The sequence below is a fragment of the Malus domestica genome, chromosome 15 (assembly GCF_042453785.1).
Source record: "Malus domestica chromosome 15, GDT2T_hap1".
Taxonomy (NCBI): Eukaryota; Viridiplantae; Streptophyta; class Magnoliopsida; order Rosales; family Rosaceae; genus Malus; species Malus domestica.
Genome location: NC_091675.1, coordinates 6744988 through 6765574, shown reverse-complemented (window position 1 = coordinate 6765574; position 20587 = coordinate 6744988). Strand labels below are relative to the sequence as shown.

At 39.3% G+C, this 20587-nt stretch overlaps 3 protein-coding genes and 1 pseudogene across 5 annotated transcripts; 2 read left to right on the top strand and 2 right to left on the bottom strand.

Annotated features, from left to right (window-relative positions):
• Positions 1 to 32: 32 nt before the first annotated feature.
• LOC103456045 (protein SYM1-like) lies at positions 33 to 2440 on the bottom strand. The gene is made up of 3 exons (XM_008395675.4): positions 1994 to 2440; positions 1020 to 1111; positions 33 to 790 (listed from the first exon to the last, which is right to left on the bottom strand). Exons 1-3 carry the CDS (start codon positions 2147 to 2149, stop codon positions 382 to 384), a joined length of 657 nt encoding a protein of 218 aa, XP_008393897.1. The 5' UTR covers positions 2150 to 2440; the 3' UTR covers positions 33 to 381.
• A 1159-nt stretch (positions 2441 to 3599) lies between these two features.
• Positions 3600 to 5004, top strand: LOC103400198 (pentatricopeptide repeat-containing protein At5g25630-like; annotated as a pseudogene).
• A 441-nt stretch (positions 5005 to 5445) lies between these two features.
• On the bottom strand, positions 5446 to 7647 carry LOC103431325 (rhomboid-like protein 11, chloroplastic). The gene is made up of 7 exons (XM_008369474.3): positions 7288 to 7647; positions 7074 to 7198; positions 6817 to 6902; positions 6570 to 6610; positions 6274 to 6440; positions 6122 to 6184; positions 5446 to 5784 (listed from the first exon to the last, which is right to left on the bottom strand). The coding sequence occupies exons 1-7, from the start codon at positions 7508 to 7510 to the stop codon at positions 5584 to 5586; spliced, it is 906 nt and encodes a 301-aa protein (XP_008367696.3). The 5' UTR covers positions 7511 to 7647; the 3' UTR covers positions 5446 to 5583.
• A 1772-nt stretch (positions 7648 to 9419) lies between these two features.
• Positions 9420 to 20574, top strand: LOC103431326 (signal peptide peptidase-like). Of its 3 annotated transcripts, none has more exons than XM_029094398.2 (12): positions 9420 to 9629; positions 9765 to 9888; positions 10619 to 10734; positions 10828 to 10979; positions 11055 to 11140; positions 17902 to 18029; positions 18236 to 18286; positions 18580 to 18666; positions 18777 to 18846; positions 19474 to 19610; positions 19828 to 19905; positions 20310 to 20574. In XM_029094398.2, the coding sequence occupies exons 2-12, from the start codon at positions 9849 to 9851 to the stop codon at positions 20388 to 20390; spliced, it is 1026 nt and encodes a 341-aa protein (XP_028950231.1). In that variant the 5' UTR covers positions 9420 to 9629; positions 9765 to 9848; the 3' UTR covers positions 20391 to 20574. The 3 variants fall into 3 exon arrangements, with proteins under 3 accessions (XP_028950231.1, XP_070669990.1, XP_028950232.1); XM_070813889.1 differs by having other exon boundaries at positions 9492 to 9631; positions 9768 to 9888; XM_029094399.2 differs by having other exon boundaries at positions 9495 to 9659.
• Positions 20575 to 20587: the final 13 nt, after the last annotated feature.

Genomic DNA, 20587 nt, shown 5'->3' with positions numbered 1-20587 from the left:
AATCACAGAATGGATATGAAACAAGGATCACATATCAAATCTCAATTCCGGAAAATTTCCTTTCCGGTATTTAACTACCAAGAGTAAATATTTACAGAGGGTAAGACGGTAAAACCAAATTGATAATACTCAACTGGATGCAAGACCAAGAACTTGCAATCAGTAGCAAACACAATTGATAGAAACATTATTAAATCATTCCTAGAGAATACAAATAAATGAAAACTTGTAACGCAAGTAAAACCTGGATAACCATGAGAGCAAATCCATCTCTTCCGAATTCCCAACTTCCAAAAACTAAGTTGGTATCTTAGTTTTCTCACTCAACTGTTATACTTTTCTGACGTACAATCCACTGTATAGTTCAAGGGCAATCACGAATCACCTTTCATCACCGTTTTGCTTGCTAACATGTACTAATGATTTCAACCATTGCTTCCATGGAGCATCCTGTTGTTGCTCGAGCCATGACAAAAAAGAGCTATCCAACAAGCAAAAGAAGTTGACATAGAGGAGCTGATACCTCACAGGTATAAACCGAAAGTTTACTACTTGTACAATCGGCCATACGCCTCCTTCTAGAACAAAGGCTGGTAGAAAATCCCTTTTCACATCTTGCTTGATTTGAGGAAAACTCTTTCCGGCAGAAAAACCCATGTATGTGAAAAACACAAGTAAATCCAATGGCCCAAAAAGGAATCCATCAATCGCTACTTTAGAAGCAACAAACCGAAATGAGTTTGGTTGAAGCAGAAGTCTTGACCTTATATATCGATCTAAACCTTCATACCTGCAAAAGAATAATAAAACCAAACTCATAAACTGTCTCACTCAGCAAAGAAAAGAGAGGAAACGCAGTGAAAGGTTTTAAGGAGGCCCAAATGCCCATGATTAGTGGTTCCTTTACTTGGTAAAATTCTAGAACGCCATTTGACGTGTGAACAAGATCTCAAAAACACCAGCAAAATCACATGTCGACATACTCAGAATGACCTTTTCCACCAAAAAAATTTCCTTACCAGAGGTGGCCAACAGGCCCGACAAACCCAAATCCGAACAAGCTGGTTGTACCCACTCTTCTCCAGTTGATCTTTAACTTTTCATCTTCACCCTGTGCACGAAGACAAATAAGTTAGTCTATGAACATGGAAAACTAATTAACAATATATTTGACAGCAACGTCTTGCGAGCATGCATTTGAATTTGATCATTTAATATAAAACAAAATGTTGAGAAATTCCAAAACTTTTACGTTATATTTCTCTCATATATGTAGCCTAAAATTGGGGAACTCTGCACAAGGTGTTATGCTTAACAGCGTAACTTGATTTCAGAAAGTGTTTGGTACATTTATGACCGAAGAATCGTTTAAGAACATTACCAAAACACGTCATGTTTCTCTAAACTAAGAAAAATTATACACAATGAGTAAGTAGTTTAATATCCTCTCCAAAATATGTGATCCTCCAAATCAAGAGATAAAGAAAATGCAGCTACCAAAACTTTTCCCTAAACATGATGAAAGACTTACATGGAATTGGTTCACCACCACTTACACATGGAATTGTATTGTTGAACCTAAACATCATGCCATAATGAACCCGTTCAATAAAAGTTGCTTATGAGGAACTATATCCGCTTGGTGCCACATTAACCCCCATTATTAAGCAACAAATCCTACACTTCTTGAAGTTTAAAAAAACAAGCACAATGAATTTTTTTCCAAATTCCATGGCAACGATTCAATAAAAATTGACAAATAAATAAACAAATACAGAGGCCATCCAAAGCATGAAAGAAATTCCACAAACACAAGAACAAGAGCTAAATGATCAAATGTAGGAGAAAACAAGAGAGACACATCTGGGAAAATAGTGAATAACAGAGACCCATTTGAGCAAATACTGAAACAGAGCAAGAAATGCAAGAATATTACCAGAAAATTGAGGGTAAAAAAAAAAACCATTTGGGTAATGGGTAATTTTATTTTTACCTGAGCTTGAATCCGCTCGCTTTCCTGGGCCGTGGAGTGGGTGATGGTCTGGGCAGTTATGTCACCAAACCCCCAAATCAAACCGGAGCTGATGACCTGCGTCTTAATCGGATGAACAGATAAAGAATTCTGGTACCATTTCCACAGCCTAAACATATCAATCCCGAAATTGATCACTCCAGAAGAATATTCCAAAAATTCAAAGATAATTACTGAAAAAAATTGGGCTGAATATTCAGATGAATCTCTAATCTGGGTCTTAATCACGGTGATTATTCTGTGATTAATGAAAAACAATTGGAAATTACGAAGAAAGAAGAGTATTTCTGAAGTTTTAATCACAGTGGCTGCTTGCTTCTGATCTCTCTTTTTTTAGATTTTCCGGGAATTCATCTTTGCGGCATTTTCCTAGGACCCCATGTATGGTACTTTTACATAAGCCCAGTGCGTAGAGCCATTGGCTTACGGCTATGACCCCGTGTATGGTGACCCGGCCCATAACCCGTAATGGGCTGACTCAAGCCCAACCTAAAGCCCAAACCTTTATCTTAATTATCGAGGGTTGTGCCATCCACACTCCTCTCAATTTTTGACCGTCAGATCGAATATATTGAAGAAGATCAACATACAAAATTAACAAAGCATGTGTAGATGTGGATAGCACCACCCATTATCAAAGAAAATCTATTTTAATTATAGCTGACAATGATCTCACCATGGCAAATTTGTGTTTCTCATTGCGTATTTTGTCCCACCCACTAACCTATGATTTCTACCCTTTTGTGTGTGTTGTCATAGTGCGACAGCCTTACCAAATAGAGGAGTGTTACAATCATTTGTGCGCATAAACACATAATGAGAATGAACACATTATTGGCTAGGTTAGTTTGGACTTTACAATCAAGTCTTACCAAATAGCTTATTGCTCTAACCCACTCCCTATCCACCTAGATAACTCAGGCCACCCCAAATTTAACAGTTGAATTCGTGCTTGATATGAATTTAACATCGACGTTCTTGTTTTATGAGTCGAAGCATAAATGATCAACTACGTACCTATATACGACTAATCCTAACATTTCTTTTATTAATTATATGTGTCACGAAAGAAATATAATAAAAATTGGTTGGACTTTTAATGGAAATTTGATTACCATAAAAATGAAACTAAGATTTATGAGAAAGGTGGGGTGTTGAGAGATTACACTAACTTTCATGATTTATTTTTAATAAGAAAAAAGGGAAGAAAAAAAAATGAGAAGCAATTTTCCTGAAAATTTTGAGACCCTCACTTTTTTCTCCTTATCGGCTTATCCCCATCACATTTGTCTCTCTCCCCCTCAGAGATGATTACATACATTATGTTCCCCATCTGTTTTGGTGGGTCTCCATACTCCTCCATTCCTTACAAGCAACTCCAAGCACAGTCACACTCTCTCTCCCTCTCTCTCTCTCTTAATGTTCAAGTTGGTTTGACCACGTACAACCGAGCTTTGATTTTCTGGTGTCTTCTGATTGTGATTGAGTAGCACCCAGAAACCCAAAATTTTGAAAATTAAAAAAAAAAAAATATTGTCTAAGTAAAACATAAGGGAGAATCAGGTAACAAAAATGGAGAAAGAATTACCACTATTGCAAATGGAAGGATTCAACAGCTTGTGGCATTATCATGAGCGGGTATTGCAAGGATGGTAAGTTGAAGGAGGGCTTAAGGTTTATGCGCAGGATAAAAGATCTTGGCCTCTGCCCGAACATTGTACTCTTTAACTCGCTGGTTAAAGGATTCGTAGACACCATGGATAGAGATGGGGTTGATCAGGTGAGTTATGACCTACAGAACTGCGTAGCTATTTGTTTGCACGAAATGGTGTTTGTTTCGATTATTGACACAAAAATGTGTATTAGTTTGCAATTTTGCAGGTGCTGAAATTGATGGAAGAATTTGGGGTCGAACCAGATGTGATAACATTTAGCACCATCATGAATGCATGGAGCACAGCAGGGTTCATGGAGAAGTGTAGGCAAATCTTCGATGACATGGTGAAGGCCGGCATACAACCTGATGCACATGCATACAGCATTCTTGCTACGTGCTCAAGAAGTTGAGAAAGCTGAAGAACTATTTGCAACCATGATCAAATTAGGAGTTCGTCCAAACGTTGTGATATTCACAACCATCATGAGCGGATGGTGCAGTTCTGGCAGTGGCAGAATGGAGAACGCGATCAAAGTTTTTGATAAGATGTACGAGTCCGGTATTTCTCCCAATTTAAAGACATTTGAGACCCTAATACGGGGATTTAGAGGAGCAAAGCTGCCATGAAAAGCTGAAGAAATACTCCAGATTATGAAAGAGTTTGGTGTTCAGCCGGAGAAATCTACTATCTCGCCTGTTGCAGATGCATGGCGCTCGATTGGACTAACAAAAGAGGCAAACAGGATGCTGGGTTCTGCGAAAAGTGAAGAAAAGACCTCTCAGGTTGAAAAAGAAGAGGAGCCATTTGAGAGCTTAGAGAAAACATATCAAAAGAAATCAGCAAGTGCCTTTCATCCCAATTTGTTACAAATACCATCAGCAGTCACAAGTGATCAAAAGGGTTCAGCAACTAGAAAAGGAAGACTGGTTTTAAGAGATGGTGATTTTTCGTTGGACGTGTCATGGCTTGCTGCAAAGTCTATGAATCTGTCTCGTACTTGTAAATTTGGGGAGAGATCGCCGATTATATGCAGGCAGCAATCTCAGGGGCAGCTTGGCGTGTACGGTCAGATTGCACAGCAATGTACAGTTGTGTTTGTGCACTAAAGGAACGATGCGATTTGGATATAAACAGAATCATATAGAATTATGCCGGAAGAAAATTCAGCATATGAATGTTGTAGATAGTGAAGAGAGTTTTTCTTTTCATTGAAATTTGCTTGTTTTTGAGCATGCTGATTACTTCTTGTGAATAAAATGCTTCACATTGTACTTTCCTACATTAATCATCAATATTGTTATTTACAGTTGAGAACATGAAGAGTCTCGTAGATTTAGATAGAGCAGTGTGCCCACCCTCTTACTACAGTCCAATTCGAATATGTATTTCCGTAGCTTAGAGTAGTTTAGAATATCGTATTTGTCAAAAATGAGAACTCATTTTCTCACACTCAATAACACAGTTAAAGGGCATGTTTATAATAAAATTTCAAAGATTAAAAACGCTTTCAGGTAACCAAAAATAGTGGAGAAAAAGTTGAGTGTTTTCAGGTTATAAAATACTTCCAAGTGCTTTTCATTTCAGTGGGTAAAAGGTCCAACAAAAGTGCTTATGAGAAGCGCTTATCAGCCATTGAGAATTTCCCTTACACATTGCACACATTTGGTTCAGACCAAGATTGACCCAACAACAACAACAACAACAAAGTCTTTTCCCACTAAGTGGGGTCGGCTATAAAGACCAAGATTGACCCAATTGGGGAAATTTCTATCCTTTTTGTATTGAATCAATTAGCATCAGAATAATGTACACATGGTCAACAAAAAATAGAGCACAATGGTGAGCAGGATATTAACCGCTGCAAAAGCACATAAGTGTGGTTTCAATAGCGAATTATAACCGAGTTCTGCCTGCTTTGCTTTGGAAATTCGATCCTTCTTGTGATGGGGGTTCAGAAGGAACCTTGCTGAGAATCCATACCAGAAAAACACCAACAAGAGCACCTGAGAGATGGGCAATGTGATTGACATTCATCAACGAATTTCTACCAAAGGTGCCCGATAATGCAGTAGAAGCTTGGGCTGCTTCCATAACCTAGTTGTGGCCAAAAACAGCAACAAAAACAGAATCATATTGGTAATCTGTCCCCAAATATGTACTTAGGACATATGGTAAATGATCTTAGGAAAAAATAAACATAAAACGCAAAATAAACATGCACGCACACACAGACACGTAAACTAATAAAACTACAGATATTTGAAGTGTAATTTCGTTTAAAACCAGATAATCTGACAAAAATGATAACAAAGCTGTAAAACCATGAAACAAATTGGAACAAAGAATTCATATGCTCCAATCACTTTTGGAGATGCTTTGGTAGGAGAAACTATTTGAGGAGCAATGTCTATTTCTGAAAACCTCGACTCACCTTTTCTACAACAAATTGGCCCAATATAAGCACTTCGAGGATCTTCCTCCAGTCCCAAGACATCTAAATTGATCAACAGAGGGGTTGACTGGTTAAGCATAAACTGATTTGTCTCGTCTAGAGAAACGATAAATTCCAAGATCGGAACTCACCTTTACAAGCACACTAATGGTAAATAATCCGAAAACAGCACCAGAGGCTCCAACTGAAACTGCATTTCGTGGTAGAACAAGCCACGATACAAGGTTTGCTCCAACCCCGGTAAGAATATAACAAAGCCACAGAGCAAAATTCCCTTCCTCTTCTTCAACTAGCTTACCTGTTCAAACAAGAAAGACACCATCTAATTATCTAAATTTGATTTGTATTTTCTATTTTACGTCCAAATTTCATTTGTTTCGGTATTAAGTTGACCCTGCCAGAAAAAAGAAAAGAAAGGGACCCTCACCAAAAATATACAAGAAGAAGAGGTTGCTCGAGAGATGGCTCCTGAAAGAATGCATAGTGAATTCGGTAATCAGTACATACATGCAAGTTATTTAACACTAAAATGCTCTCTCGCTACACTTATGTTGCTAGACTGTGAATCTAAAGTCCAAACCACGCATTCTAACAAAAAGCAACCCGATGAATGATCCAGATTCACAGTCCGGCAACACAACATAATTTATTACATAATCGCATATGCGTCTCACCAATTAGCATGACAGAATGTTGCTGTTAGAAACTGGTACCATGTAGGCCAATTGTGGTACAAGTAGAGCATTTTAATCGCGCGAACCTAACACAACCATAAACAAATCATAAAATTTAAACCCAATTAGATGCTGGACTGATTACAAATTACAATTTACAAAGTTGTTAAATTCGAACTAATCAAACATTAAAACAGTACAAATTACAATTTAATAAAGTTGTTGAATATGAATTAATCAAACATTAAAAACACTACCTGGAACACATGATCAGCTAAGTAAATCCCAATGTTAGCAAGTATAATCCAGAATATTCCGTTGGCGCGTCGGTGCGGCTTCCCTCGCTCTTCTGGCCGTGATAGAACATCTAAGTCTAGGCTGTCTAGCAGTTAAACACACAGTAAGTTGCTAAAGCAGAAACTGAAATATCCACCAGACTCCAACTAATTAACTTGAAGCAAGAGGATTTACCTGAGCCGTTGGATTTGCAGACTATTATGGGGGATCGAGCGGTGGCGGGAAGAAGGGGGCGGGGAGAGAGGTGGAGTTTGCTGGGTTTGGTGTGGTCGGGGGGAAACTTGAGATTGAGAGTGAAGTTGGGATGGTGAGAGAAGCAAGTGCTGGGTACGAATTGGAGTTTGCTGGGTTTAGTGAGCGTTTGAAGATGCTGGAGCTGGAGCAGAAACCGGGACATTCTGCCTCCGCTGTGGAGGTTGCTGGGTTTAGAGCGTTAAGGGATTCCAGATAGTCCGGGAAAGGGAGATTCCTTTGTACGTCCCTTTTCTCCCGTCCCTTTTCTCTCCTGTTGTTAGTAAATGTCAATTTTGCCCCTCTGCGTTACTTTTTTTTTCCCTTAAAAATAGACAACTGGTATTAAGTCACGGTTATTCATCATTTTCAAAGGTCAAAAAGACTCACAGATGCATTTTAGCCTCTCATGGCCACAAGTCTTGCTTCCACACCAGTAGCGGGTTTGAAACCCGAGACCTCCAATTTTTAGTTTGAAGGAAGCTTCGCAATCCGTCATTTACTACTAAGCCACTAGCTTGTGGTTTTTTCATTCCATTCTTAAGTTTTTCCTTTTGCTTTTGTACTAGTACTATTTAGTGGTTTTAAAAATCAACGATTATATCTTACAAAAAATTTATATTGTTGAGTATGAGTAATATGATAGTCTGACCTTGTGTAAACTACACTATTATTGTAATAGTGCGGTCCAGAACATAAGTGTCTTAACATTTAAGTTTGATCAATAGTACCAGTTAGGGCAATAACTTTTATGTGATCAACATGCACCAATGTTGAATACCCAAAATCCGTAGTGGTCACACTAAAATGTTGTGACACTTTGTGCTTGTTCGACAAACATACCATAGCTTAGCTAGTTAAATAACGTATATGCAATAATGCCTTTCCCGTAATATAAAATTTCTCATGAACTTATTTTATTTCATAGAACAATTCACATACTGGTAAATGACACGATTACCGTACCACACCTTCACTACTAATAGTTTGAAATTCGTTAAAGATAACTTTTAATCCTTTTTTTTTGTTGTTAAATTTGTTTTAATTTTTAATTTTTTTTTTTCAAACCATCAATATTATTTACACTAAAAGAGAGGGGGTGGGTTTAGTCTCATAATAGGCTAGTAATAATGTGGTTCAAATTTGCCTTTGGCGATAATCAAACATAAAATCTCTCACTTACAAGTGAAAATGAATGTCACTAGATTGTAGTACTAAATGGCTGTTGAAATTTTTTTATTTGACTGAGGACGTATTCAATTGAGAATTTGAGGGAATTTAATTATTTTAATGAATTTAGGGGTATTCAATCAGGATTTTAAGTGATTATCTGAAATTCAACATGTATTCAATCAAAATTTTAAAATAGTTTATTAAAATTCTTAAAAATCTAGATGTATTCAATTAGGATTTCGAAGAAGTTTATAACAATCAAGGTGTATTCAATTAGTAGTTTATTTTAAAGAATTTTTAAAAGTTGAGGAATTTGAGGGAATTTGAGAGATTTCGTAGTGCAATTTAAGCATTCACAAATCTCACCTCTCCTCTTGAGATTTCAAGGGAATTGAATAAAAAAATTTCATGAAATCTCTATAAATAAATTAAACTCCATAGATATATAAATTTATTAAAATATCTCAAATTTTCAATTGAATACACCTAGTGTTTAGTCAAGTGAGAATATTTTGAGCCAAAAAAAGAAAAAAAAAAGACTGAAGTGTGAAAAAAGGGTGAGGTGATACAAGAGAAGGGCAATAGTGCCAATCTATAAAATTTCTAGGGCTACATTGGAATATACTATAATATAATTTTCACCAAAAAGAGAAACGGAAAAGTTTTGACAGCAGCGGTAAAATCTTTAAAAAGGAGATATTTTGAGGTTCGAAATCCGACATGGCGAAATATGATTGGACCCTAGACGCCAACCTACGTGGCTCGCTTATAAAGTATCGAAATAGGTCATCAAATTTATGACTGATAAAACGTATCCACATTGCAGATACGTAATTAAACAACCGCGAATCACCTCCCGCCACGTAACAAAAGTCCACCTTTGACCATTTGACAGTTTTAGTTTCCACGAAATCTGTTTCCTTATTGGCTGTCACCGAAAGCCACCTAACAGCCCCGTCTCTTTGTGGTTCTGAATTCTAACTTTAACCCCCAAATCCCCCGCATTCTCTTTCTCAGGTAAAACCCTAACTCTGCAAATTTTCTCAAAATCTCTTCTCTCCGATCCGTACGGAAGGAGACCGTTTGAAAATCTTCTGCATCGCGGCCCACTGGTACAGTCAATTCCCTCTCTTACAAGAGCGGTAATTTCGTCAGTTTTCAAAATTGTGTATCTTTTGTTGAAATTGAGATTGTGATTTGGGGGAAATTCGATTGGTTTATATTCTGTAATTGGATCTCATTTCTAGGGTTTTGAGGAGGAGGCCCAATTCAGTTCGATTTGATCGGAATTGTTGTTCGAAGCGGTTTCTTTTCGAGTGATTACATTAACGATGAAGAACGTTGAGCGTATTGCCAATATCGCCTTAGCAGGTTTGCTCTCCATAAGCAGTAATTTAAATTTGTTTTACCAATTGTAATTTACTGGGATTTTTTTGTGGGCATTGGAAAATGTTGCTTTATAAATAGGGAAAAAAAGTTTGGGATTGAGTTGTTCATTGGGCTATGGAGCTGGTGGGGGAGTATAATTACATAAATTTCTAATCTTGATGAGTCTTACAGTGAGGGAAATGGCACTGTAGTTTTGAAAAGCATCAAATTATATTTTATTTATTTATTTTGATTAAAAAGAATCAAATTTGAGGAGCATTTAGTGATCTTGAAGAACTAGAGTATATTTATAGCCTTGCTGATAGGATGGACATGAATTAGGGAATGACAGAACCATGTGTAGATTTCATTTAAGATCGATGTGTTTTAGGATATGCTTGGTGGTTGAGAAAAGTAGGCTAACAAAGTTAACATCCAATGCCAGATTTCGTTCTGTATGTTTTTTTGTTGCTATAAGTATTTGAAATGAAATGGTGATGAGAAATTTCTTGGTACACTCTCGCTGTTCTTGTTTGACTAGCCAATTTGGGAAAAGTATGAGAGATTGCGTGCCTGTCTGTTTTTATGCCCATTCCCAGTGTTATAAGTGCATTGCATTTAGTTATCTAGTAAAATTTGCAATATATATTCTGTAATTTTTAGATGCCATTGTTGAGGTGTGTGGAATGGTCATCACTTGGAAATTAAATGACTAAGTTACTTTTGTCTGCAGGTTTAACGTTAGCACCACTTGTTGTAAAGGTAGATCCAAACCTAAATGTAGTTTTGACTGCATGTCTCACAGTTTTCGTGGGTTGCTACCGGTCTGTGAAGCCAACTCCACCTTCAGTAAGTTCAGCTGTCTATTTGTTTCTGATGCATCTGTTCGAGTCTTCACTGCCCTGCCTTGAATTTTATAAATGTGCTATTTCAATCATGCAGGAGACGATGTCCAATGAACATGCCATGCGTTTCCCGTTTGTCGGGAGTGCAATGCTGTTATCACTATTTTTACTTTTTAAGTTCTTATCCAAAGACTTGGTTAATGCTGTCTTGACGTGCTATTTCTTTGTTCTTGGGATCATCGCTCTTTCGTAAGTCCTTTATTTATAGTTTATTTTCAACTGCTATATTATTGTTAAAAATTTTGACCTCCTGTCTGTGTACAGAGCAACACTGTTACCTGCTATTGCACGCTATTTGCCAGAGAGTTGGAACAACGATCCTATCGTCTGGCATTTTCCATATTTCCGGTGTATGATGTCCTTTTGAAGTTTTATGGTGGATACTATTGTTATGACATATTTTACTTCATCACTAGTTTTATTTATTTTCTTTTGAAACTCTGGATTTACTGTCTACGAATTCGATTCTATTTTATGCTATAATTCTACTTGGTTGAGAAATTAAAATGATTGTTTGAAGTGTGGAAACTTTTGGGAGAGACAGGTATAACATGGCTCACTGACCTTTTCAATAGGATTTTGAAAACGAAGAAGATGCCAAATGAGTGGCGAACGAGCACTTTGGTGCCTATCTACAAGAATAAGGGCGACGTACAAAATTGCATGAACTATAGGGGTATTAAGCTAATGAGTCATACAATGAAGCTCTGGGAGAGAGTCATTGAGCATAGATTGAGGCAAGAGACACGGGTTTCGGACAACCAATTCGGGTTCATGCCAGGGCGCTCAACCATGGAGGCAATCTATCTCTTACGAAGATTGATGGAAAGATATAGAGATGGGAAAAAGGATTTACACATGGTCTTTATAGATTTGGAAAAAGCGTATGATAGGGTCCCAAGAGACATTCTTTGGAGGATTTTAGAGAAGAAAGGAGTACGAGTAGCATATATCCAAGCTATAAAGGATATGTATGAAGGAGCAAAGACTGCCGTAAGAACTCATGAAGGACAAACCGAAAGCTTTCCCATAACTGTAGGATTACATCAAGGCTCATCCTTAAGTCCTTACCTTTTTGCGTTGGTAATGGATGAGTTAACAGGACATATTCAAGATGATATTCCTTGGTGTATGCTTTTCGCAGACGATATAGTGTTGATAGATGAAACTCAGGAAGGGGTAAATGCAAAGCTTAACCTTTGGAGAGAAGTGTTGGAATCTAAAGGTCTTCGCCTAAGCCGATCAAAGACAGAATATATGGAGTGCAAGTTCAGTGCAAATGGAGGCCAAAACGAGTTAGGGGTGAGGATCGGAGATCAAGAAATACCAAAGAGCGACCGTTTTCGTTACCTAGGATCTATCTTGCAAAAGAACGGAGAATTAGATGGAGATCTCAACCATAGAATACAAGCTGGATGGATGAAGTGGAAGAGTGCATCCGGTGTGTTATGTGACCGCCGTATGCCACTGAAGCTCAAGGGAAAATTTTATAGGACGGCAATAAGGCCGGCGATGCTGTATGGCACAGAATGTTGGGCGGTGAAACATCAGCACGTACACAAAATGGGTGTAGCGGAGATGAGGATGCTTCGTTGGATGTGTGGGCACACGAGAAAGGATAAGATTAGGAATGAGGATATCCGGGGTAAAGTAGGAGTAGCCGAAATTGAAGGAAAGATGAGAGAAAATCGGTTACGGTGGTTTGGACATGTGCAAAGAAGGCCTACTGACGTTCCGATTAGAAGATGCGACTATGGGACAGAGGTTCAGGGCCGAAGGGGTAGAGGAAGACCTAGGAAAACTTTGGAAGAGACTCTAAGAAAAGACTTAGAGTACTTGGATCTAACGAAGGACATGACACATGATCGAGCACAATGGCGTTCTAAGATTCATATAGCCGATCCCACCCAGTGACTTGGATTTTTCAAGTCTCCAACCGAGAAGTTTTCCTCACTCGGAAAATTAAGGGAACACTACCCCAACCTACATGCTCCACTCAGAAAGCTTCAACATACAAGCTTCAACAAAAGAAAATTCAAAGAACTTAGCGAATAAGGCTTTGGTGTATTTAACACAATACGTTGAAATGAAGGAAAGCTTATTTATTGATATCCCCGATAAGCTACAAATATGTACATATACATGAGTCAAAATAAACACACAAGAGGGAGCCTTCACAAAGGTTGCTTAGGAGAAGTCTCAGCAGTCGGTAGAGCCTCAGAAAGAGAAGGCACCGGAGGGGGATCATTTGGAGCCTCAGTACTGGACAGAACCCTAGAAGGAGGAGGCATCAGAGGTTGATCATTTGGAGCTTCATTACGCGGTACAGCCCCAGAAGACGAAGGCAATAAATGCCTTTGGAACAAACCCACAAATCTCTGATGATCAAGTAAAACCTGACCATCAGTTTCCTTCATCTGGTCAAGCTTCCTCTTCATGTTTGTAGCATAGTCATGTGCGAGCCGGTGCAACTGTTTATTCTCATGCTTGAGCCCTCTAATCTCCTGTTTGAGACTCATCACTTCAGCCGCCAATGATTCAACTTGGCGGGTTCGAGCAAATAGGCGTTGGGCCATATTAGACACAGAACCTGCACACTGAACACTGAGAGCCAGCGAATCCTTAACAGCTAACTCATCAGACCGTTTGGAAAGTAGTCTGTTATCTTTGGGAGTGAGAAGGTTCCTGGCCACCACCGCAGCGGTCATATCATTCTTCATCACGGAATCCCCAACGGTAAGAGGACCAGTGGGGGAGACGAAGGATGGACGCCATATGTTGTCTGGAGAAGGCGGGGCTGCCTCTTCAACAAGGTTCAAGTCAAAACGACGGTCGGAGGGGCCAGACATTTTCAAAGGTGTTGAAGAGAGAAGAGGTCGGACAAATCAAGATCTTAGAAGTGCAAGAATGAAGCTTCTACTGGTGGAGATTCAAGTGTGCTTTGGAACTTAATGCCAGCCCCTATAAAAATCTGCACTCGACGGAGCTTCAGAAATCGAAGAGGCGCCTGCTCAGAAATCGAAGAGGCGTTTGCTTTCTCAAAAGCTGGGCTGCTTAGAGATCACGAGGGTTGATCTCAGAAATCGAAGAGGCGTTTGCTTTCTCAAAAGTTGGGCTGCTCAAAGACCACAAAGGCCGATCTCAGAAATCGAAGAGGCGCTCACTTTCTCAAAAGCTGGGCTCCCCAGAGACCACGAGGGCCGATCTCAGAAATCGAAGAGGCACCTACTTTTCCAGCCTTGTCAGCACCTGTCACACGCACACTCAGCTTTGCGGAAATTATGGGCATTCTATCGAAGACTTCTGGGGAAGTAGAAAACACATGAATCTTACTGTTCAATCACCCACTTGCCACACGCAACAATAGCTCATGGGTACCACAGAAAACTTTGCCAAAGTTCTCTGCCAAAGTTGAGCACGTGAAGCTTGCAGCTCCCACTACATCACTCTGACCAAGAAGGGTAAAAGAATAGCAAATAAACAGCACTAACAAAGTTTAAACCCATAAATTTTGAAGGTCTAGCTACCATATTATTACCCACAAGGGTAAAGGAACAGTACCACTGCTGGATAATTGGAAAGTCCCTGTGTGTCAACCTCTGTGCTTCGTGGCAAGGTAGACTAGCAAACATGCCCAACCTTTACTCACATTCGAGAAAACACTCCCAATAAGATTGCTTGCTCCAAAATCGAAGAGGCATCGTCCTCCGAATCTCGAGAGCCAGACTCCCAACATGACTACTTTCTTAAAAATCGAAGAGAAGCTTCGTGGCAAGGTAGACTAGCAAACATGCCCAACCTTTACTCACATTCGAGAAAACACTCCCAACAAGATTGCTTGCTCCAAAATCGAAGAGGCACCGCCCTCCGAATCTCGAGAGCCAGACTCCCAACATGATTACTTTCTCAAAAATCGAAGAGACGCTGCTCCCCGAATCTTCGAGAGCCAGACCCCCAGCATGATTGCTTTCTCAAAAATCGATGAGGCATCGTTCTCCGAATCAATCGAAGAGGCGCTCGCTTTCTCAAAAGCTGGGCTGCTCAGAGACCACGAGGGCCAATCTCAGAAATCGAAGAGGCACCTACTTTTCTAGCCTTGTCAGCACCTGTCACACGCACACTCAGCTTTGCAGAAATTATGGGCATTCTGTCGAAGACTTCTGGTGAAGTAGAAAGCACATGAATCTTACTGTTCAATCACCCACTTCCCACACGCAACAATAGCTCATGGGTACCACATATAACTTTGCCAAAGTTGAGCACGTGAAGCTTGCAGCTCCCACTACATCGCTCTGACCAAGAAAGGTAAAAGAATAGCAAAGAAACAGCACTAACAAAGTTTAGACACATAAATTTTGAAGGTCTAGCTACCATATTATTACCCACAAGGGTAAAGGAACAGTACCACTGCTGGATAATTGGAAAGTCCCTGTGTGTCAACCTCTGTGCTTCGTGGCAAGGTAGACTAGCAAACATGCCCAACCTTTACTCACATTCGAGAAAACACTCCCAACAAGATTGCTTGCTCCAAAATCGAAGAGGCACCGTCCTCCGAATCTCGAGAGCCAGACTCCCAACATGACTACTTTCTCAAAATTGAAGAGAGGGTAAAGGAACAGTACCATTGCTGGATAATTGGAAAGTCCCTGTGTGTCAACCTTTGTGCTTCGTGGCAAGGTAGACTAGCAAACATGTCCAACCTTTACTCACATTCGAGACAACACTCCCAACAAGATTGCTTGCTCCAAAATCGAAGAGGCACCGCCCTTCGAATCTCGAGAGCCAGACTCCCAACATGATTACTTCCTCAAAAATTGAAGAGACACTGCTCTCCGAATTTCGAGAGTCAGACCCCCAACATGATTGCTTTCTCAAAAATCGAAGAGGCATCGTTTTCCGAATCTCGAGAGCCAGATACCACAGACCATTTTTTCAAAGTGCTCTGACAGAGTTAAAACATGTGAAACTGGCAGCTCCCACTACCGTGCTATGACCAAGCAGGGTAAAGGAATAGCATTACTACTTGTTGTTAGGGAGACTCCTATATATGTCGACCTCCATCCCCAACGGACAGGCAGACCTGCAAAAATGCTCAACCCTTCATCATATCTGAGAGGGCACTCCCAACGAAGCCTTTCGAAATATTCAGCTTTCTTTCCCCCCGATAATACCTCTGCAAACAAGCTATACTAGAGCAAGAATATCTCATATCATCAGGGTTAAAAGCAAGAGTATCCCATATCATGCTTTTTCCCTGTCTTTTCCTTTGGCCTTGTTTTTACCTGCAAGACAAGGAGAAAGAGAGCAATCAGTCAGCAGTTGGAATCAAGCTTCCAGCCAGGAACTGACTGCCTGGAACCCCTTACCTGATTACTTACTTGGCATTGCTCTCGAGTACTCATCTTCAACATCTTATGTTTCCAGGGAAGATTCCGCATCTGCTTGAGGAACAGATAGGGCAAGTGCGAAGGATACAAGGAAGCATGTGGAGACAAGCGTAACAGCACACGTGCCGATACATCCATTACTCTGTCAAAAGCAAAAGTATCCCATATCAGCAGGGTGGAACGTACTCTAGATTTGATGGACTTGTTTTGACCCTCAAATTCTTCAGTCGGCCTTATACTCTGGAGGAAACCAGAAAACCCTCCAGCTCAGTTCAAGAATAAGCCTGTGGAAAGTTACTTCTTCAAAAGCAAAAGTATCTCATATCATCTCTTCTCATTTTTCTTCTCTTTATCCTTCATGCTGCTGCAAGATGGGGAGAAGGTGAACAATCAGTCGGAGCTCTGATTGCTTACCTTGTCTGTCACCTCTTTCAGCAGACCCCCTAGCTCGGCGACTTGGGGGACTCCTACTACATGGTTTGTATCGCGCTTGACCAAGCCTGAAACTACAAGTAAGCTTCAAGTGAAATTGATACATTACCTTGTGCATCTCCACCAGTTAAAGATACCACCCCTGGATGGAGGAAGAGTACTTCCAGAGAAGATGCCACATCTACCTATGAGACAGATAAGGCAAGTCAAGACGACACCACACTCCGATACTTAGAAGTTTCGTGATTACGAGATCATTCTCCCACAATATTTCCTAATGTCATTTGTACTAAATCATTCACTTGTACTCACTAAAGGAGAGCTTGAACCTATGTACTTGTGTAAACCCTTCACAATTAATGAGAACTCTTCTATTCCGTGGACGTAGCCAATCTGGGTGAACCACGTACATCTTGTGTTTGCTTTCCTATCTCTATCCATTTATATACTTATCCACACTAATGACCGGAGCAATCTAGCGAAGATCACAAAAAGCGACCGTTTTCGCTACCTAGGATCTATCTTGCAAGAGAACGGAGAATTAGATGGAGATCTCAACCATAGAATACGAGCTGGATGGATGAAGTGTAAGAATGCATCCGGCGTGTTGTGTGACCGTCGTAGGCCACTGAAGCTCAAGGGAAAATTTTATAGGACGGCAATAAGGCCAGCGATGTTGTATGGCACAGAATGTTGGGCGGTGAAGCATCAACACGTACACAAAATGGGTGTAGCGGAGATGAGGATGCTTCGTGGGATGTGTGGGCACACGAGAAAGGATAAGATTGGGAATGAGGATATCCGAGGTAAAGTAGGAGTAGCCGAAATTGTAGGAAAGATGAGAGAAAATCGGCTCCGGTGATTTGGACATGTGCAAAGAAGGCCGACTGACGCTCCGGTTCGAAGATGTGACTACGGGACAGAGGTTCAGGGCCGAAGGGGTAGAGGAAGACCTAGGAAAACTTTGGAAGAGACTCTAAGAAAAGACTTAGAGTACTTGGATCTAACGGAGGACATGACACAAAACCGAGCGCAATGGCGTTCTAGGATTCATATAGCCGACCCCACTTAGTGGGAAAAGGCTTTGTTGTTGTTGTTGTTTGAAGTGTTGTGTATATAGTTAGTGGATCTTCTAGAATTATTAGGCAGGTAGGAAATCATTTTAGTTATGGTGCCATTGTATGAAAGAAATTTTGTTAGTCGTATAGTCTGAGTTTTTGTTTGATCTAGTTGACATTATCTTGCTTGCATCATGCAGAATGATAATTTTCCTTCCACCGTTTCTTACACAGCTGTGGAGATTGAGTTCACAAAATCTCAGATTGTTGCTGCAATTCCTGGAACCTTTTTCTGTGCATGGTATGCTTCAAAGAAGCATTGGCTGGCTAACAATATATTGGGGCTTGCCTTCTGTATTCAGGTATGTCAGCATCCAGTTATATAGATTTTTGAGTATGTTTAGCATCCTCTCTGATAAACATCTTTTCTTTTAATCTATATCTTTTATAGTTTTTTTTTCTTTTAAATTTTAATCCGGTGCTGGCGTATGTTTTGAAATGTTTATTTAATCTGTAACTTTATACTCAAGAACTGAGTTTTGAAGAATTTCATTATTTTTCTTTTCAGGGAATTGAAATGCTTTCTCTTGGGTCTTTTAAAACTGGTGCCATCCTTTTGGTAAGAAGAGGGACTCTTGGATTTGTGTGATTATTTTTTGAAGTATTTTAATCTGCTTCTGATTGCCATTGTCATCACTTGTGCTGCTGAAGCTTCCTTTCTATCTCTGTCTTGACTGCTTTAACTCTTGATCTAGTGTTTCCGGGTTGCTATGATATGCTCTTGTTTCCTCTTGCTGATCATTGAATATTGGATACTAAATTATAAATACCCTATGTATAATTACATATGCATTTGTATGTATTATATACATACATGTATTTTTTTTAATCTTTGGTCCTTGTGCATTGCAGGCTGGACTTTTTGTGTATGATATTTTCTGGGTTTTCTTCACTCCAGTTATGGTCAGTGTTGCAAAATCTTTTGATGCGCCTATAAAGGTTTGTACTCCATATTAATCAAAGACCTTTTGTACCAACAAATAATCAATTTCTGAATGTGGCTAAACTTCTAATACTCTTACTGCAAACATGATTTAATTGGTCTGCAGCTGTTGTTCCCCACAGCAGATGCTGCACGTCCATTTTCTATGCTTGGACTTGGTGATATTGTAATCCCTGGTAAGGTTAAAATTTTCATATCCTATTATCTAGTATCTACTGCATGATCTGTTTATAAGGTTTATTATTTGTCATTTTGTTATAAATTTGTTCTATGGAGTTTGAGTATTATATTATGTTGAAGTAAGATGTATCTGTCATTTGAACGAAGTATACTATTTAAGTAGAATATTCTACCCACTAAGTTCTAATCGGTCTCGCCCTTTTCCATTTCATATACTACCTAAGCATCATGGATTTGGAAGGACATTTGTTTTGAATCCTTTGGGACCTACAAGCCACCTGATTTTGTCTTCCCTAATTAAGCATCTATATTTCCCGCTTTTGTATATTTGAGGAATGTTGCTTTTCACTTTGTCTATCGCAAAAGTATAATATTCTAGTAATGTGGATAACAGGGATCAATTACTTAAAAGGATCTTACTGGATAGAGAATATGACTAACCTCTATAATATTTCTTTTGAAAGCAAATATAAGAAGTGGTAATTATTTGGCAAATGGATTTAGGCTTTTAGCATAAAAATGCTTCATATTTTGGGTGATCTAGCAGCCAGTTCATTAGTTCAAACTTTAAAACTTTATATTATACATTTAACTTTAAAACTGTCTGTTATATCTTCCTTCAGGCATTTTCGTGGCGTTGGCTTTGCGGTTTGATGTATCTAGGGGAAAAAAGGGCCAGTACTTTAAGAGTGCATTTTTGGGATACACGGTTGGTTTGGTCCTCACAATTGTTGTAATGAACTGGTTTCAGGCGGCACAGGTATGGCATAATTATGTTTGATGGATTATTTTTCAATGGATTATTTTTCAACTAGTTCTTGCACCCCACCTTATAAATACCCGTTGATGTTAAGTGTTAACTGAAGTTCCCGTTATATTATAGAGACCACTTCATTTACTTTACGTCATCATTGGTCTCCCCTGTACATCATAACTAATTTATTACCTGATCCATCTTGTATGTTTTCTGTTGACAGCCTGCACTGTTGTATATTGTACCATCTGTTATTGGATTTTTGGCTGCTCACTGCATTTGGAATGGTGATGTCAAACCGGTATGTTCACACGTCCATGCTTTCTTGTTTCCAAAATGTTATGGATTATGCAGTTACGTAAAGTAGATAGTGAATATTATGGCATTACATTCAAATATATAATATACACAGTACTAATATTGATATAAATCCAGAAAAAAAATTAATGAAAAAAAATTTATTCAATTCAATCCCATCGCAGTGGTTTTGGTCCTTGTTGGGGTTCATAAGTGATGAGCCAATGACTTAGCGATCCTTTTGCTAGATAATGATTAAAAGGGACTTTAAGTTTTGGGTTGAAGGAAAATATTGGAAACGAAAACTAAAGCTAGTCATGTGTGTTACTTCCGTGTATATATTTGTAAATATGTGTGTATTCTTTGAAATCGTTTGCTGAGCGAGGTTCTGATTCTGTCGTGATGCAGCTTTTGGCATTTGATGAGTCGAAGACTGCGGCGACATCTGAAGAAGAAAGTGATGCCAAAACTACCAAGAAGGTGGAGTAAGTTGAAATACAGAGAAGAGACAGACACCGAAACTTTCCCAACTCAACACCGGAATGCCTTTAAAGCCTCTTTTATCTTTTAGCTAATTATGCAACTGCACACAGCTGCAACAGCTTCTTTGGATCGAGGACGAAATAATATTTGAGTTACAACAATGTTAGGTTAATACAGAAACTTTTGCCAATTTTCTTTTCTTA

Excerpts from the sequence above, each read along its gene's own strand:
- LOC103456045 (XM_008395675.4), bottom strand. The coding sequence starts at position 2,149 with ATGTTTAGGCTGTGGAAATGGTACCAGAATTCTTTATCTGTTCATCCG. Across the intron at positions 1,112-1,993 it reads GCGAGCGGATTCAAGCTCAG|GGTGAAGATGAAAAGTTAAA; the intron begins GTAAAAATAAAA and ends CTTCGTGCACAG. Across the intron at positions 791-1,019 it reads GGGCCTGTTGGCCACCTCTG|GTATGAAGGTTTAGATCGAT; the intron begins GTAAGGAAATTT and ends ATTCTTTTGCAG.
- LOC103431325 (XM_008369474.3), bottom strand. The coding sequence starts at position 7,510 with ATGTCCCGGTTTCTGCTCCAGCTCCAGCATCTTCAAACGCTCACTAAA. Across the intron at positions 6,903-7,073 it reads TAGCTGATCATGTGTTCCAG|GTTCGCGCGATTAAAATGCT; the intron begins GTAGTGTTTTTA and ends TGGTTGTGTTAG. Across the intron at positions 5,785-6,121 it reads GCCAATTTGTTGTAGAAAAG|GTTATGGAAGCAGCCCAAGC; the intron begins GTGAGTCGAGGT and ends GGCCACAACTAG.
- LOC103431326 (XM_029094398.2), top strand. The coding sequence starts at position 9,849 with ATGAAGAACGTTGAGCGTATTGCCAATATCGCCTTAGCAG. Across the intron at positions 18,667-18,776 it reads CTTTTGATGCGCCTATAAAG|CTGTTGTTCCCCACAGCAGA; the intron begins GTTTGTACTCCA and ends ATTGGTCTGCAG. Across the intron at positions 18,847-19,473 it reads TGGTGATATTGTAATCCCTG|GCATTTTCGTGGCGTTGGCT; the intron begins GTAAGGTTAAAA and ends ATCTTCCTTCAG.